At 40.8% G+C, this 17,081-nt stretch overlaps 1 protein-coding gene and 1 pseudogene across 5 annotated transcripts in view; both read left to right on the plus strand.

Annotated features, from left to right (window-relative positions):
• NOSTRIN (nitric oxide synthase trafficking) overlaps window positions 1–17,081 on the plus strand; it is a 59,813-nt gene that overhangs the window by 14,587 nt on the left and 28,145 nt on the right. For 3 of the 5 annotated variants that reach the window (XM_015541489.2, XM_007074611.3, XM_007074613.3), the window contains 5 exons: window positions 7,300–7,383; window positions 10,779–10,841; window positions 11,041–11,122; window positions 13,506–13,568; window positions 16,116–16,214. In XM_015541489.2, the coding sequence (XP_015396975.1) occupies window positions 7,300–7,383; window positions 10,779–10,841; window positions 11,041–11,122; window positions 13,506–13,568; window positions 16,116–16,214 (391 nt within the window). Of the gene's footprint in view, window positions 1–7,299; window positions 7,384–8,136; window positions 8,254–9,138; window positions 9,196–10,778; window positions 10,842–11,040; window positions 11,123–13,505; window positions 13,569–16,115; window positions 16,215–17,081 lie in introns of those variants that run through there. The other 2 variants (XM_007074615.3, XM_042994639.1) reach the window with 2 other exon arrangements.
• LOC102960302 lies at window positions 4,867–6,144 on the plus strand (annotated as a pseudogene).

A 17,081-nucleotide genomic window follows, 5' to 3' on the forward strand; every position in this document is an offset into this window, starting at 1 on the left:
AAACAACACTTTCACCTGATTCCACTGACCTCACTCAGTTCAGGAATTACCAGCCATGGAGAATCTGAAGTTCTGGAGCTACCATAGCTGTGTACTCTCTGGGCCGGAAGTGAGCAGTAACTGAGTGACGCTTGAATTCTGGGCAGCGAAGGAGGGTCTGGTCCTCGCATTCCATCTTCTCATACTGTTCTTAGCAGCCAGAATTAGGGCAATCGATACTGATGAGGTGGGCGTTGTGGGCTAGCAGAGAGCCCAGGCACTCGAGTAACAGAGAGCTTCCATGTGAAAATGTCCTCCAGATGGCTAATAACTAACTTTTAAATACAGCCTAGTTATAAAATGGGCTTAGGACCATCTTCCAAAAGGCAAACTGATAAGGCTTGGGTATAAAATATCAATATACCAGCCCCCAAACCAGAAGCTGCTGCTGGTGGAAAGTAGGAAACCAGAGGTGGGACTGATTCACAAACATTTTCAGATTACTAAAATTTCTTCTTAATTCATAATGAAGGGATGGCTCTGTTACCTGCTGTTTTCAAGCTTGAGAGAGGCTTAGTTCAATTTTAATTAATTCCTCATAGACACAGGGGCAGCTACAGTCTTGTTTTTAAATCACTTTTTATCATCTTAATTTTAATAGAGCAGGATATGCTAAAATTGATGACATGGTCACTTATATTCTTACAGTTTAATTTGTGCTCTATCTAAAATATTGAATCTGATACCACATATTCTTCCTCTCCCCTTTCTTTCAAAAGTATCATTTATTTTAAAATTGAAGACAAATGTTGATCTTTGACTTACTGGTTGGTCTTCATTATTACTAATGAAAATTTATTGACCTGCCTCCACATGCTGAGAGGAAATTAGAATATAAATGGATTAAAAGTCAGTGCATGCCATTTCCCTGGTTCAGGATCTTTAAGGCTCACTGGAATATTCTGAGATTGAGTTATGCATCAAAATATATATACATACATCATCAATTTCACACGTGCCAAGACAGTTGCTTGGAGGAGAAATCTCGACCTCTACCACATATAGTAGCTATAGGGCTAGAATATTAAACAGAGTGTTCTTACAAGCTTGTTTCTGATTATTTTAATGAGGGAATGAAAATTCTCTGTCTCGATTCGACATTAGCTCTGCCTCTCTTAACTCCCTTTACATTATGGAAACCGTGATAAAACAGCTCTCTTCAAAGGACTGAGAAGAAACCAATGTATACAGGGGTACACTTGCCACTTTTGCCTTGGGAAAACACTGAGGTCAGTGCATTTCTGTTCAGGAATTCTAAAAGGATATCCATCTATCTACCTATCACCTATCTATCGATCGATTGATCAATCGATACATATATCCACACATACTCTTTATTAGACCATAAGCACAGATGAGCCACATGGCAGTGTTTGTTTCAATTTACAAATGTCCCGGTTTATAAAAGTAATAGCTCTCTCTATGCTTGCCAGTGGGAACATGGCTTCTTAGAGCAATTTTCTCTGGGGAGGAATTTACTCATTAACCTCTGTTAAGATGAAGGCCATTCGTTGCCAGAGGCAGGGAACTTTTCATTAGTTGGCAGACTCACCAGAAAGAGAGCTCAGAGTGTTCCATTCCTCCTGTACCCACACCCATCCTCCTGACCTTGTTTCATTTCCTTCTAACTGGCAGGGTAATCTGTTGAGGATTCTCAAGTTGTTATTAGGGTTTAAAATGTTGGCAGCCAGCTTTGCTTGGTCAATTTGAATGCTGGGTCTAAAACCCTTCAGGGTCACCGTTATGCTGAAGGTGGAGGGATGGTTACAGGTGCTCTTCAAAGAGGCCGTGACCAACTTGGTCCGGCCTCAGAGACCTACACTGATGACAGCTGATATCACAGCCCCCTCCCTCCCACCTTCCAGACCCTTAACACCTCCTCCACGTCTGGGAACATGACTTATACTGATGTTTCCAGAAGATGCCCGGCAAGCTCAGTCTGCCTGTGCTGAGGTTGCTGTGAGTTCGGTCTCTAGCTGCTAAGCCACCAGGAGCCTTGGTGATTCAGAACACTGCCTTTAAAGGCGAAGTGAGAGGCGGTGACAGTTTTTAAAAGCACTTACCTTTGACTTCCCCCGCAATTCTCCATCCCCAGCCTCTTCCCCACAGTTTCAGAGGCAGGAAACTGGAAAGACCAAGCAGGCAGTTTCTCAAGCCCAGACTGCCTGGTTTCAAGTCTCAGCTCTGTCACTTCTTCTTATGTGACCTCAGGAAAGTTAATGGGGGTAAACTCTCTGCGTCTTGGTGTTCCCCTCCATGAAATGGGGAGAGTATGTGTGCCTACCTGATGGGAGTTCTCCCAGATTAAGTGAGGAAGTTTCATGCCTAAAACACTTAGAAGGGTGCCTGGCATAGGAAATGTTGGATGTCGCTGTTTTGTGGGCAGGCAGAACACAAGTCAAGCATCAGCAACGTGTCACAAGGGATGGCAACACATTTATCAAGGGGCACTGTTTGGAATTTTTAAGCTCTATTTCAACCTGTAAAACTACAAATCTGCCCAGATTTCTAAGATACTTGTGTGTAAAGAGAAATGCTGTGTGGTAATCAAATCTCTTTAGGCTGGTTTCCTATTGTGCTCAAGCAAAACCCAGCAGAAGTCCTGGGGCTCGGAAGCAAAGCTCAAAACAGAAGAGTATTAGCTTCACAGCCAGCAGGACCCTTTTCCTTTCTTGATGCCAAAAGCCCAACATTTTCCCCCAGGTGAATCTGATTTAGTTAGCAATTTAAAGGAAAACAACACTTCCTTCTGGCAATTGTCCTTTTTATTTCCGCCTGGCCTCTGAGAGACTCCTTGTACGGCCTCCAAGAACATCCTGAAAGTGAAAATGAATTCTGAGGAAAAGGCTGTGCCCAACAGCATTACCTGTTGTGTTAGAAGCCATTCTGGATTGTCCTGGAGCTGATGGATGAGCAAACTGTGGATTCTTCCCCCAACACTTCCCATCTCTGTATATTTGAGGTGTTCTGAATGTTTAGAGATCCTTTTGGGTACATAATAATGGTACTTGAAAAATTACTATTTATTAAGAACTTGTTTGGTGCCTAGCACTTAGCTGAGCAGTACGAACACTTCATCTTATTTAATGTTCTCTGTGCTGCTTCCAAGAGAAAACGGAATGCTAAAAAAGAAAGTCTTAAAAAGCCTTCTGGTTAGCGATGGACTAGGTAAGTGGATCTAGCTACTCCAAGGGTTAGAAAGCAGTGTACTCTGACATTAGGACTGAGCAATGCATCAGGGCAGGAATGCATCGAAATAGTTTAAAATTTTCAAAAGCTGTGGAGCAAGAACAGATATAGCAGAGACCAGTTAAAAATTCTAACCAAGATCTGATGGGAAGTCCATTCAAGACTTACATACTGAGTGCCTGGCACTGTTCTAGGCCTAGAGATATAGCAAGCAGCGAATGAAACAAATTCTGGTCCTGGTGGAACTTACCTTCTAGGGGTGTTCACAGAATTGTTCATAGAAATATACTGAGAAAATATGTGGTGTAAGACAATGGTTAAGTTCTAGAACATAAAGAAAGCCTTAAGAGAATATATAGTCACAGGGTAGCCTCTGAGATAGTGATGTTTGAACAAAACCTGTTGGGGTTTATATGAAGGAGATGCCATGTGGTTATATAGCAGGAGTATCCAGCAAGGGCCACAGCAAGTGCAAAGGCCCTGATGCAGGATGGCATTTGGCTACTAAGCAGGAGTACAGTAAGCAAGGGGATGACTGGTAGGAGAGGAAATAGAGAGGGAGATAAGTGTCAGATTATGCAGGTCAGTCCAGCAATCAATCTAGGTATTGAGCCCTTCCTAGGTTTGGATCATTTGCATATTTTAATCATCATAAAACCTCTAGAGGTGGGTCTGATTACTCCCTTTAAGCAGTAACTAAAGCCACTCCAGTAAACGGTAGAGGTCTGGGCTTCTAGAACATCCAAATTCATCAAGGTGATGGTCTCTCCCAGTTTGCTGCTGACCAGCATTCTCTCTCTCCATCGATTGGAATATATTCTTAGAGCACAGAAATAGCTTTTTAAATGCAATGATGTATTTACTTATCAGCTTCATTATTTTAAAATACTTGCCACGACCATTACTTACACTTGGGAAAGGTTTGATTCCAAATGGTGTTTTAAGCAACTAGGACTTAATATGCATTCTACAGTGACTTTCTTTCTTTCAAATAGTGGTGAAGATAGCTTAAATCACAGCTATACTAACAGGGAAAGATGAATAGAAATTTAACAATAGATCAATAGCTCATGATCTCTGGATTCCATTTTATACAACAGAGCTATCTTTCCCCGTTCGATCCATGATATTAAATTCTAATTTCATTGCACTGAAAAAAATGCAGGTATTAAGTTAGTTACTAGAGAATTCTGGGATTGTTTTTCCAATGAAATGAAGTCATAAATCTAAAGATATGTTATAATAAAAATAGAATTCAAAGACTAAAAGCTATGCAATAATAGTAACAAAATAAACACACCCACTCTGGTCCAAATTAAGAAGGAATACAATATAAATTGAACTTAATGTCCTACATTTGTATTATCTTCAAAGAAAGTGAGAAGATTGAATAAGACTATGTCTTTATTTTATCTATAGATGGGCTTATAAGTAGGACATGGTAAAATCAGTTTAAGATAACGGTGATTCAATCTATTCAAAAGAACCGAGGAGTTTGTTTTTGGAGGCATGCCCAGATTCCCTACTGAGTCTTGTCCTGCATAGAAAGTAACAGAAATTCATTTTCTAAATCTAGTTTTGGCCCCTCTGCACTTTTCCATTAGAAAGCTACTTCTTGCTGTTTGTGTAGGAGCTGCTGGGTTGAGAGGAGTGCGACCTTCTCCCCTCCCTGCCATGGCGTGTGCTTGTCCACTGGTATCAGTGTATTCTGAAAAGGGGGAGTCATCTGGCAAAAATACAACTTTGCCTAGTGTGCTCAAGGCTCCCATTCCACCATATACTGTGAACTTTGTTCATACCAACTTGCGCACAAACAACAGACAGCCCTACACTGTTATGAATTAGCAGCTCACCAAACAAGTGCTGAGTCTTAGGGTACTGGCAGAGCTGCGGCTCGAATGTCCAGAGTTTGAGGCAGGGGGACTCACCATTCCAGCCTGGGTGCTTTTGGAAACCTGTGTCACGGGGGCTCCATGTTTGCACCAACCAAAACCTGGCGTCATTGGCACCACAGAGTTAACACAACTCAGAAGTGGTGTGGTCTGCCCTGGGTGCCTCAGCCTTACCAGAGCTGGTCATGTCTAAAGGTCATCATATCGAGGAAGTTTCTGAACTTCCTTTGGTGGTTGAAGATGAAGTTGAAGGCTACAAGAAGACCAAGGAGGTTGTTCTGCTTCTTATGAAACTTAAGGCTTGGAATGATATCAAAAAGGTCTAATGCATCTCAACAAAGGAGTGCTGGAAATGGCAAAGCGAGAAACCACTGTCATCTTCAGTGTGGGGGACCCTGCATCATCTATAATGAGGACAACGGTGTCATCCAGGCCTGCAGAAACATTCTTGGAATTACTCTATTTAATATAAGCCACTGAACATTTTGACACTTGCTCCTGGTGGGCATGGGACGGTTCCACATTTGGACTGAAAGTGCTTTCTCCAAGTTAAATGTTCTGTATGGCACTTGGTGTAAGGCATCCTCCCTCAAGAATAACTACACACTTGATACACACCTTAGCAGAATCTGGAAAAACCCAGAGATCCAAAGAGCCCTGGGAGCAGCGTGCAGGAAGAGTCATCACAGAGTCCTGAGCAAGAATTCACCAAAGAACCTGAGAATCAGGTTGAAGCCAAACCCATATGCCAAGACCATGTGCCGGAGCACCATCCTCCGCCAGGCCAGGCGTCACAAACTCTGGATGGATGAGGCAGCAGCCATGCTAAAAGCCATATCGGATGAGAAGAGGGTTCCAGGCAAGCAGTCTGTGGTAGGGAAGAAGGGAAAGAAGCCTCTTGGTGTTAAGGAGCAGAAGAAACCTTTGATGGGAAAAAGCTGCAACTACCAAGAATGCAGAGGCTGAGAAGAAGCCTGTAAAAAAGAAAGAAACCCACCATGGAAGAAAAAATCCTGCTGCATAAATTTACATTTGTGTCTTCTATAAATGTTGAATCATTTTGGGCAGCTAATTTTTTTTTTATTTTTTAAATGTTTATTTATTTTTGAGAGAGAGAGAGACAGAGCATGAGTGAAGGAGGGGCAGACAGAGAGGGAGACAACAGAATCCAAAGCAGGCTCCAGGCTCCGAGCTGTCAGCACAGAGCGCGATGCAGAGCTTGAACTCAAGCCACAAGATCATGACCTGAGCCGAAGTCAGACGCTTACTTAACCAACTGAGCCACCCAGGCACCACCCCTGGGTAGCTAATTTTGAATAAAGACCTGATCACGGGCAGTGAGAAACAAAACAAAGAAAAAAAAAGCGACTTCTTGGCTAACTTCATCATAATTGATCACTTCATTGCCAGCTATTATAATCTAGAGCTAATCTGATGGTGTTGATGTCCCAGAATAAGTAGGAAAGTTTTCCATTCTTTGCTTGATGAATTAGTTTGCTAGGTCTGCCATAATAAGGTACCATAGACTTGGTGTCTTAAATAACAGAAATTGATTGTCTCACAGTTCTGGAGGCTGGTAGTCTGAGATCAAGGTATTGGCTAGGTTGGTTCCTTCTGAGAGCTGTGACAAAGAATCTGTTCCATGCTGCTATCTAGCCTCTGGTGGTTTTCTGCCAATCTTTGGGACTCCATGGCTTGTAGATGCATCACCCCAATCTCTTGTCTTCATCTTCACATGGCATTCTCCCTGTGTGTGTGTTTGTCTCTATGTCCAAATTTCCTCTCTTTATAAGGACATGGCCATATTGGATCTGGCCCACCCTGATGAACTCATCTTAACTTGATCATCTGCAAAGCCCCTATTTCTAAATAAGGCCACATTCACAGGCTCTAGGCCTGAGGACTTTAACATCTTTGTGGGGGTGAGAAGGGAATACAATTCAACCCATAACTCTGGTGTAGAAGAAGGTTAAATTAAAAGCTCTCCCTCCGTAGGATCCTTTTGGATATCCTTAAGGATTTCACCTAAGGACAAGATGATCCTTATAGTAAACAAGTCGTCTCTTTGTGCAAACATGGAATGGTCAGCCTGATCCCTCCTTCATTTGTGTGTGCGTATGTGTGTTTGTCTGCCGTTTGGCCAGAGCATCCTACCCAACAACTATCCCTTTGCTAACAGGGCAAACTTGGAGATTAACTATGCCAAAGGACTTCAGAAACTAGCAATCAAGTTAAGCAAAACATTACAGAGCACCAAAAAAAAGTAAGTATCTGTAAGAGGTAAGGCAAAATAATTCTTAAAAGCTATCAAAAGTGACATATGTCCAATCCCGGCTTCCTCTTGTAAATGTGGAGGAATAATGTCAAGCACGGCTTACAGTTCTTGGGCACTTACTATGTGCCAGGCACTGCATTACAAGCTTTTATAGATGCTCTCCTTTAATCTTCATGATCCTTGGCAAGTCTTCTTAATTGTCCCTATTACAGACAAGGTCTTGAAGCTTGGAGAGTTTAAGAAACTTGCCCCAATTACACAGGTATTAAGTGACAGAACTGGATTGATCCTGTGTCCTTACAATGTCTACACCCATATTCATAAGAAGTCCCAGTGATAACATGTTACTTTAGAAACAGTGTCACTGAGTTGGAAGGTCTTGGAGTCAAGAAGTGTGAATCCCACTTTATCTCAACTCCATGACCTCCAAAGAATAACCTGGCCTCCCTGTGCCTTGATTTCCTCCACTGTTAGATGGAGTAATGACATGTACTTCATTGTGTGTATGTGTGTGTGTGTTTAAGCCTGGGGGAGGTGTGTATTATATGATATCACGTATGTAGAGATTAGCTCATCGGGTCCTGAAAAACTGGTGGTTCACATTTTCCTTAGTACATTTCAGAATGAAGTTGATATTTTCTTCCAGGGGAGAGAAGAAAGATATTGGATATTCTAAAAGATATTCTAAAAATGGTCCATCAATGATAATTTATAACAAAGATTCTTGACCAATACTTGCAGGTGTCATCCTAAACTGGAAGTACCATTGCAAAGACCACTTTTGATGGTGAAAGAGAGAGGGAAAGAAAAAAGAAGCCTTCTGGAGCTCACATTCCTTTTCCTCCTCAGGAATCCTCTGTAATAGCAAATAATGGCTTTGAAATTGTTTGACTTTGAGCTCGATTTTTAGGACGGTACTTTAGTAGACTGCAAAGGAGCCAGTATAGCAGAATGGTTGAGTATAGACTTTATTTACGCTGACCAGATTTAAATTCTACTCTACCCCTCATCGAGTGGGTGAATAGGGCAATTTATTTTACCTCTCAGTGTGTATTTAAAATGGAAATAGAACCTATCTCATATAATTGCTGTGAGGATTAAATGAGATAATTTTTGAGAAGTGTGTTTAATTCCTGGCATAGAGCAAAAGCTCCGTAAGTGTCCATTATGATTTTGATTACTCCCTAATTACCCCCTAAAGAATGAGAGGTGTAGGGGTGCAGGGGGTGTGTCTTGTTGTGTTGTAATCCTGGCATCCAGCATAGATGCTCCCAGAGCAGTGGCATGTCCAGAATGTTTTGTTAATAATAACCATTGATTAATTAATAAACTTTTATCTATATGAAAATCTGTGTTAGCTACTTGGATAGATAACCTGAACTATTTCTATTTTAAAAGACCAGTTAAGGGGTGCCTGGGTGGCTCAGTTGGTTAGGCACCCAACTCTTCATTTCGGCTCAGGTCATGATCTCATGGCTCATGGGTTCAAGCCCCACATCGGGCTCTGTGCTGACGGCATGGAGCCTGCTTGGGATTCTGCTTCCCTCTCTCTCTGTCCCTCCCCTGCTTGCTCTCTATCTGTCTCTCTCTCAAAAACAAATAAATAAACATTTTTTTTAAAGTTTAAAATAAATAAATAAATAAATAAATAAATAAAAGACCAGTTAAGTGAAGGTCAGAGAAATCATGTGATCTTTTCAAGGTCAAAGACACAGACCCCTCTGAGGCCCAAGCTCTAGGCTTCCTGCTCTGCTGCTCAGCTCCTCTGAGGATCAAATGTCAGCTTCTCTTCCCCAAAGGGTGCCTGAGTTCCTATTTATTTGTTTATTTACTTATATACTTTTAAAGTTTATTTATTTATTTTAAGGGGGGGTGCAGAGAGGCAGAGAAAGGGAGAGAGAGAATCCCAAGCAGGCTTCTGGCTGTCAGCAAAGATCCCAACATGGGATGAAGCCCACTAACCATAAGATCATGACCTGAGCTGAAATCATGAGCCCAAATCAAGAGTCAGATGCTTAACTGACTGAGCCATCCAGGCACTCCATGGGTTCCTTTTTTTAAAAATCAACTCAGGGCATGTGGGTGGCTCAGTGGGTTGAGCGATCGACTTTGGCTCAGGTCATGATCTCACAGTCTGTGAGTTCAAGCCCCGCATCGGGCTCTGTGCTGACAGCTCGGAGCCTGGACCCTGCTTCAGGTCTGTGTCTCCCTCTCTCTCTGCCCCTCCCCCACTCACGCTTTGTCTCTCTTGCTCTCAAAAATAAATAAACATTAAAATAAATAAATAATCAACTCTATTGAAGTTTAATTTACATGCAATAACAAGCACCCATTCTAAGTAAATGGTTTGGTTGATTTTGATATATGTATACACTATGTAGCTACCACCAAAATCAAAACATAGACATTTTCATCACATCAAAAGATTCTTTGTGCCTGTTTGCAATCCTTTCCCCACTTAAACAACCACTGATCTGCTTCTTATCAATACAGATTCATTTTGTGTTTCCTGCAATTTCCTATAATTTTGAGTCTATAGAAGGTAGTCTCTTGTCTCTGGTTTTATGCCTGGCTTAGGATATGCAGAAAATCTGTCATCCTCTGGTGTATCTCTCCAGTTCTCTGACTGCAAGGTGCAACCTAAGTCATTTGGAGGCACAACCTCTGCACCATCTCCATCAAAGTCTACACAGGCCTCTGTCCCTGAACTTTATTAATGCAATTGAGCTTATTGTTCTGGCTTCTGAAGGCCAAGGCTATGGGCTGCTGTGAGCTATGCCCCTTCTGTGGGAGAAAATAACATCACACTTGCTAACTCTCCCCCTGTGCCGTTAGGGAGAGGTCAGTGCTCTCCTTTCATGAAGTGGAGACACTGCTTACAAGACAACAAAATATCTGAGCTGTTGTCCTAAAAGCCAGCAGGAAACGGGAGCTGGACCCTAACCCCAAGAGCAGTACATGGGCCGTCCCAGGGCTCTTGGGTCCTTCACCACTTAACTTTTCTGAGCCTAGCTCAGCTTATTCATTCATGGGATGAGGAGCCTGAAAAGATTGTCTTTAGGTCCCTCCACCCCTACCTACCGCATGATCTTCCACCTGTTCTAAATGCCTTCTCACCCTTGGCTACTTTATTTTCCTGACTTTCTACAGACATGAAATGGAAAATGAAAACTGAAATGAAAAATGATGGAAAGAAAGCCATATATGTAATGACTATAGTGCAAATCAGTAAGTTGGCAGAATTTAACCCCGTGGACAAAGTGAAATAAGATTAGGGAAATGAGTGCAATTGCTGAGTGTAGTGACTCAGACGGGATGCTGTATTTCTCAGACTTTACTGGGAAAATGACACCCACTCTTGTGCTCCCTGTTTTTGCCTCCAGCTGTCTCGTCAGTGCCTGGGCCTGGGTCTCAGAGGGCATGAAATCTGCGGCGGACCTGCATCAGTGAGTGCCCCCACCCCGGCTTACTCCAACCCCCAGGGAGGCATAAATATTTAAAGTGGGTGTGCTACAAATAGTCTGCTTCAAACTTGCCCTTAACAGATAGACTGGAACACGCCATTTTATTTCCCCAGAAAATAATTTGGAAAGTAGATATAAATCCTAATACTATGCTTGTGTGTCTTTTATGTTCTATTTCCAGAAAACTTGGCAAAGCAATTGAGTTGGAAGCAATAAAACCAACTCATCAGGTCCTGAGTGTACATGAAAAGAAGAGAAAATCCGTGAGTCAAATCTTAAAGCAAGATTTCTGTCTTTGACCCTAGGAATAAACGGTGATCGAAAGTGATGCTAGGTTTCAGGAATTTGCCAGAATAAGAAACACAAACTCAAGATTTATCTACAGAGATGTTTGTTAAAGCATTGTTTACAATAGTGAAAAACTAGAAACATCTTCATCATCCAAAAATAAATCATGATAATTTGAATGGCATATTATGCAAGCATCAAAAATCTTATTATAGAAGAATTTAATGATATGGAAATTTTTTCACTATATAGTGTTAAATAAAAATGATCTCAATTTTTTAAACTATTTGTAAATATATGTATATATGAATAGAAAAAAATCTAGAGGAACCTCTTAAGAATATTAATAAGAATTATATCTACATAGTGGAATTCAAGGTTATTTTTATTTCATTTATTGTACTTTTTGTATTTACATTGTTTTTCAAGGAATAGATATTCCTTTTGTAAACAGGAATTATATGCACAATTTTTAGAAAGACGTGCTTTTCTGTGCTTAACAGCTTCAGATTAGGTAAAGGCAATAATGGATATAGTCCTCAAATAAAATTAGAAAAAAAAAAAAAAAGAGAACAGCTAAATACTTTCAGGACACCTGGTCCTCTTATCTAGCGCATTCTGTAGTCTTCCTGTCTACCTCTCTTCCAGAACAGTTTCATCCGTGTTTCTTTTTCTTTTTCTTTGTGTGTCATACAGTTGTTAAGCACTTTAAAATATATTTTCAGGTGATGTGAAGGGGTGTTTGATTAACGCTGCTTAGCTCTGATAGGGGTGAGGTCATGGTCGCTATTTGTTTCAAGGCCAGGTGCAGGTAAGAAGCAGTAATGGTGGTCCTTGTGAAGGAAAGGGGTGGTGGTGAGGGGAGTTTCAAGTGACCACAGCCTGATAAAGCAGGTCCTAAAGGTAATAAGTTAGTAAGATGAGGGAATTTGTAAAAGTCCTGATGGAAGATAAATGATCCGAAAACATTTTTATTCAGATGCATTAAACTGAGTCAGGAAATGGATTTGATGTTTGTGTGAACCTATATGTATTTTTACCAGAATGGATGTTCTGCTGAGGGCTGGGGTGATGGGGGAAATTTACAGTAATTACTAAAAAGCAATATAATCTTCCACCTTCACAAACAAACTTAATAAACACTGAACACCAGTCAATATTTCATTAATTACAAAATAGTTCTCATAACCCCGTATTTATATGATAGTCACTAGCATTTCCTTAGTACTTACCATAAATTAGGCACAGTGACATTATCATTATTATCACAGTGCTTTGGATAATTCATTCCATGATCCCCCAAATCGCTGTCCAGTTCAGAGTCTTCATTTTGGCCTTTCTTCTCCTTGCTGCTCCCCCAAAACCCCGGCCCACTCTCTCACAGAAGATAAAAATGAGCATTTTTTTAAAAAGTGAATTTGTTCCACATTTCACAGAGTCAAAAGTGACATAATGCACAAAATTATTTTCATCGTATTTGTTACATAAATTGTATATTCCAAATTTAATCAGCTGGTAACATAAAAGTGCAATGTTGCTAGGTCTCAGTGTGGTTGAGTGATAGCTGAGCTGTGGGCCTGCAAAAAAGTCTACGGTCCAGGAAGAAAAAGTTTTGCCTCATAGAATCTGATCTCCTTGGGGGTTGGCTAGGGGCATTTTTATCATTGTCCTTTTGGCTGTTGAAAAGCAGGAGAAAAGTTAATTATAATTAAGAATTCAATCTCTTTGAGGGGTGCCTGGGTGGCTCAGCTGAGCATCTGACTCTTGATTTGGGCTCAGGTCATGATCCCAGGGTCGAGGGATCGAGTCCTGGGTGGGGCTCCGTCTCCCCCTCAGCTCCTCCCCCCTGCTCACGCACACTTGTGCTCTCTCTCTCTCTCTAAAATAAAAAAATTAAAAAAAAATTGTTTTAAAGAATTCAATCTCTTTGAAATTAAAACAGTATTCATTTCAGGGGCCATGAGACACTTCGTAAAATTAGCACAGCCAGGACTGTTATAGATTGTCATGGTGCTAGAAGTTGGGCCACGTGAAATGATGTGGAAGAGCCAATGGGAGCGAAAGTGACGCCAGATTCTGCAAGACCCCCTCCACACAGATTGTACACATTTATATTGTTTCTACAAGTTTTTATATAGTCACATCGTTTACGTAGAAATCATTCTTTTACCAAATGCACTCAATCTAAATCCTGTCAAGAGATTTTTGACATGGGGAAAAGATAGTTTAACTACTTTTCTCAGGACTTTGAACTTCCTATGAACTGTGATCGTGACTGTGCCAGAATTTATAAGCCAGCCCCATGACTCAACAAAAAGAGAGGAAAAAAAAATCATTTTTCCTTTTTTCTGTTCATAGCTTGATAATGAAGTTGAAAAGGCAGCAAACCTTGTCATTAGCAACTGGAATCAACAAATCAAGGCAAGTATACGTACAAATGTCATTTATGTGAACTCAGTTTTTAGGATTGAAACTTTTTGCCTTTGCATGAATGTGATCATGTGTTTTAGTGTTAGTCTTTCTAAGTGCTAACTGAAGAGAAACATGTTTCTTCACCTGAGTTTTTAAATAGATATATCTTTCAACTAAACCAACAGAAGAGCAGGGGTCTAAATATGGTTATTATTTATAACTAACAGACATAGCATTTATTGTATGCCACATGCTATATATTTTTATTAAATCATCACAACACCCCCCCCCAAAAAAAGCCCAACCCAATGTGGTATGTGACCTGTATTGTTCCATTTGACAGATGAGTGGGGAAACTGAGACACAGAGAAGTAAATCATATGCCTAAATCTGGTTAATGGTTGAACCAAGAATTGTTATAAGTCGTTGGGTTCCAGAGTCACTGCTCTTACCCATTACACTACACTGACTGCCTCTCTTTATAATCTGTAACTTAGGGCAGGAGACAAATACTATCTGAGTTTTGGATTTATCATTCATAGAAGGGCATTCGTGATCGCTGTGTCACTAGTGAGAGGAGTACCGTGAAGGCTGGGGAGCGATATGTAAAGAGGAACACATATGTTGATCCACAAATATGTATGGTCCGCTTCTTGTAGTCCACACTATACTAGGATATAGTTCCTATTTTCAAGTAATTTAAAATGTAGTTGGCTAGATAACATATGTGCAGGAAACAGTAAATGAATTCTAGGGAGAGGAATTATGATCTGGTGTGAGAATTTAGAGCATATCATTATAGGTTCTTAAGCAGAGAGAATAACAGATGGAACCTATACATATGTACAGAAGATAATTCTAGAATAATCTGGTTTAGGAGGAATTCAAGTAGAAAGAACTAGAAACCAGTGCAGAGGGAATCTGCTAAGAAAGCCCAGTGATCTGTTTTACTAGAACTTGTGCTTCAAAAGTTGAACTCCATTTTCATCTCCAGAGTGTTAATGCCCAAAGAGAACTTTCCCCAGCAGACAGCTGCTAGTGGCAAATAATTAGAGAGGCCCTCAAAACTATAAGGCAGCCCCAACTCAGCCCTCAGGGTTGACTTTGAAGCTCCTTCATTAAAACCAATGGCTCCATAAGACCAAGGACATTAAGAAATGCTTGAGATAAATGAATTTCTATACCCACAATAGTAGTAGTGGTAAAAAGAATGCTCATGAGAACCACTTTTATAAGAAATGTTTAAAAGTCCCATAATCAGCACCCAGTCATGTGTTTTTAGTTTTGCTCTTGATTTTAGGAGCTTTCTTAAACAGGCTTTGTGTTTAAAAATCCATTCTCTAAATATTCAGCTTTCACCAGAAACTCAATATAACGAACCAAAAGAGAGAAACCGGGCTCAGCAGCTGTAATTGCTTTCAAGAACAAAAGAAGCATCTTTTATTCTTTCCCAGTTCCCAGCAAGTAATTTTTCTAAATAAAATGATCCTATTTTTTTATGAAGAGTGACAGAGAAATTAGAGAACATAAAATTCTTGAGTTCGAATAATTTTCTCCCCAGCTACAGTTGAAGGGTTTCCACATGTAATGAAGTGTGGTCTATTTGGGAGACAGAAATGGAAGCCTTAAAGGACCAAATGCTCTTCCCTCACGCTCTCATTTTTCCGGGGTTCTGTGACTGGAGGCAGAGAGAGAGGGCCAGTGGCTTCCTGTTCCTTGAATTCCCTTTTGCAGAGCCTTCATAGGTTTAGAGACATTTAGAAGGCGTCGCCTCTGATTCCTAAAGAGAGAGGGAACTGAACTTTTCCCTTCATTGCCTGGTTTTGCAGTCCTTGCAACCTTGAGGTGAAAAACTAAACAGTCTTCCAATCAAGCCAGTTCCTGAACAGGCTGAATCCAATTCAAACCAAGTTCTGTTTGTTTATTTTCTCTCTGGAACAGCATCTTCTGCCAAGTTGGAACTGTGTAGAATGGGAAATGATCACCTGACTCATAACCCACTTTGAGGTTTAAGGCACCAACAGAGTAGGGAGACTTTGAACCCTTCTTCCTTCCCAACTCCCAGTCCCCTGCCGCAAATGCAGGCCATTTCACAGAATGCCAGTCAAATGCGCAGGATATCAGGAACAAATCTCCCCTTTGCTTTAAGTTTTAAGACAGCATCTTAAAATGACCTCAATTGTGGCCCAGGTTGATTTTTAAAAATGATGCAGGCAGTCTTCCATGTTTGCTGTGATGTTTTTGTGGGAAAGCTGTTCCCTTCATTATGCTAGCTAGAACAATGGTTTGGAGACTTGTAGGCCTTTGTGATTTGGAGAAATGTATAATGTTCTCGAGTGCACTTGCTATAATAAAAAAATATACATTGTTTTCAGGGAAAAATGTTAGCTACTGTTTTATTGTAGGCAGATTTTGAGGTGAGGGCAGAAATGAAGATCTCAAAATACACAATCATTTAAGCTAGCACATGAACACAACTTGTTTCAAAACAGAAGAGTTTTTCTCCTGACATCCATTTCTGATCCGTTTTTGGTTTTTGTATGTTTTTGACTCTAGGCCAAGAAGAAATTAATGGTGAGTACCAAGAAGCATGAAGCACTTGCCCATCTTGTAGAAAGCTCCAAGCAAACTGTGACTAAGAAGGAGAAGCAGAAGGTAACCTGTCTTGGCTGGCTGTGTGCATGTGGCTTGGAGACCAACGGGTTTCCTACTCTGACTTCTGAACACAAGAGAACTGGCTGATTCTCTGCTCTGTATGGGGTCTCTGCAGAGCTGTTATGTGGCAGAATAGGAGAGGGATTCTAAATCATTTCTAATCCACATCTATTTTTAAAAATTTTTTAATGTTTATTTCTGAGAGAGAGAGAGAGAGAGAGAGAGAGTGGAGTAGGCAGAGAGAGAGGGAGACAAAGAATCTGAAGCAGGCTCCAAGCTCTGAGCTGTCAGCACAGAACCAGACACGGGGCTCGAACTCACGGACCACAAGATCATGACCTGAGCTGAAGTTGGATGCTTGACCGACTAAGCCACCTAGGTGCCCCCCATGGTCCACATATATTTTTAAATTTTTTAAAATGTTTTTTATTTATTTTTGAAGGAGAGAGAGAGATAGAGCATGAGCGGGGGAGGAGCAGAGAGAGAGGGAGACACAGAATCTGAAACGGGCTCCAGGCTCTGAGCTGTCAGCACAGAGCCCAATGCGGGGCTCAAACTCACAAACTGTGAAATCAGGACCTGAGCCAAAGTCGGACGCTTAACCGACTGAGCCACCCAGCCACCCTGGTCCACATGTATTTTTAAAAGGGATTATTGACAGATGATAAATTAGGCCAAGGGTGTCCAAATTTTTTGATAGGGACCCCTTTCAATATCCCTCAGCCCAAAAAAAATTTTAAAAAAATACCCATTCATATATAATGAATTGTACAATGTACCTTAATGATGTTGTACATAATATAGAGCACTTCATATATTGTACTAATATGTTATGAACATTATAAAACATAAAAAAGTGTTTGAAGG

The sequence above is a fragment of the Panthera tigris genome, chromosome C1, assembly GCF_018350195.1.
Source record: "Panthera tigris isolate Pti1 chromosome C1, P.tigris_Pti1_mat1.1, whole genome shotgun sequence".
NCBI lineage: Eukaryota > Metazoa > Chordata > Mammalia > Carnivora > Felidae > Panthera > Panthera tigris.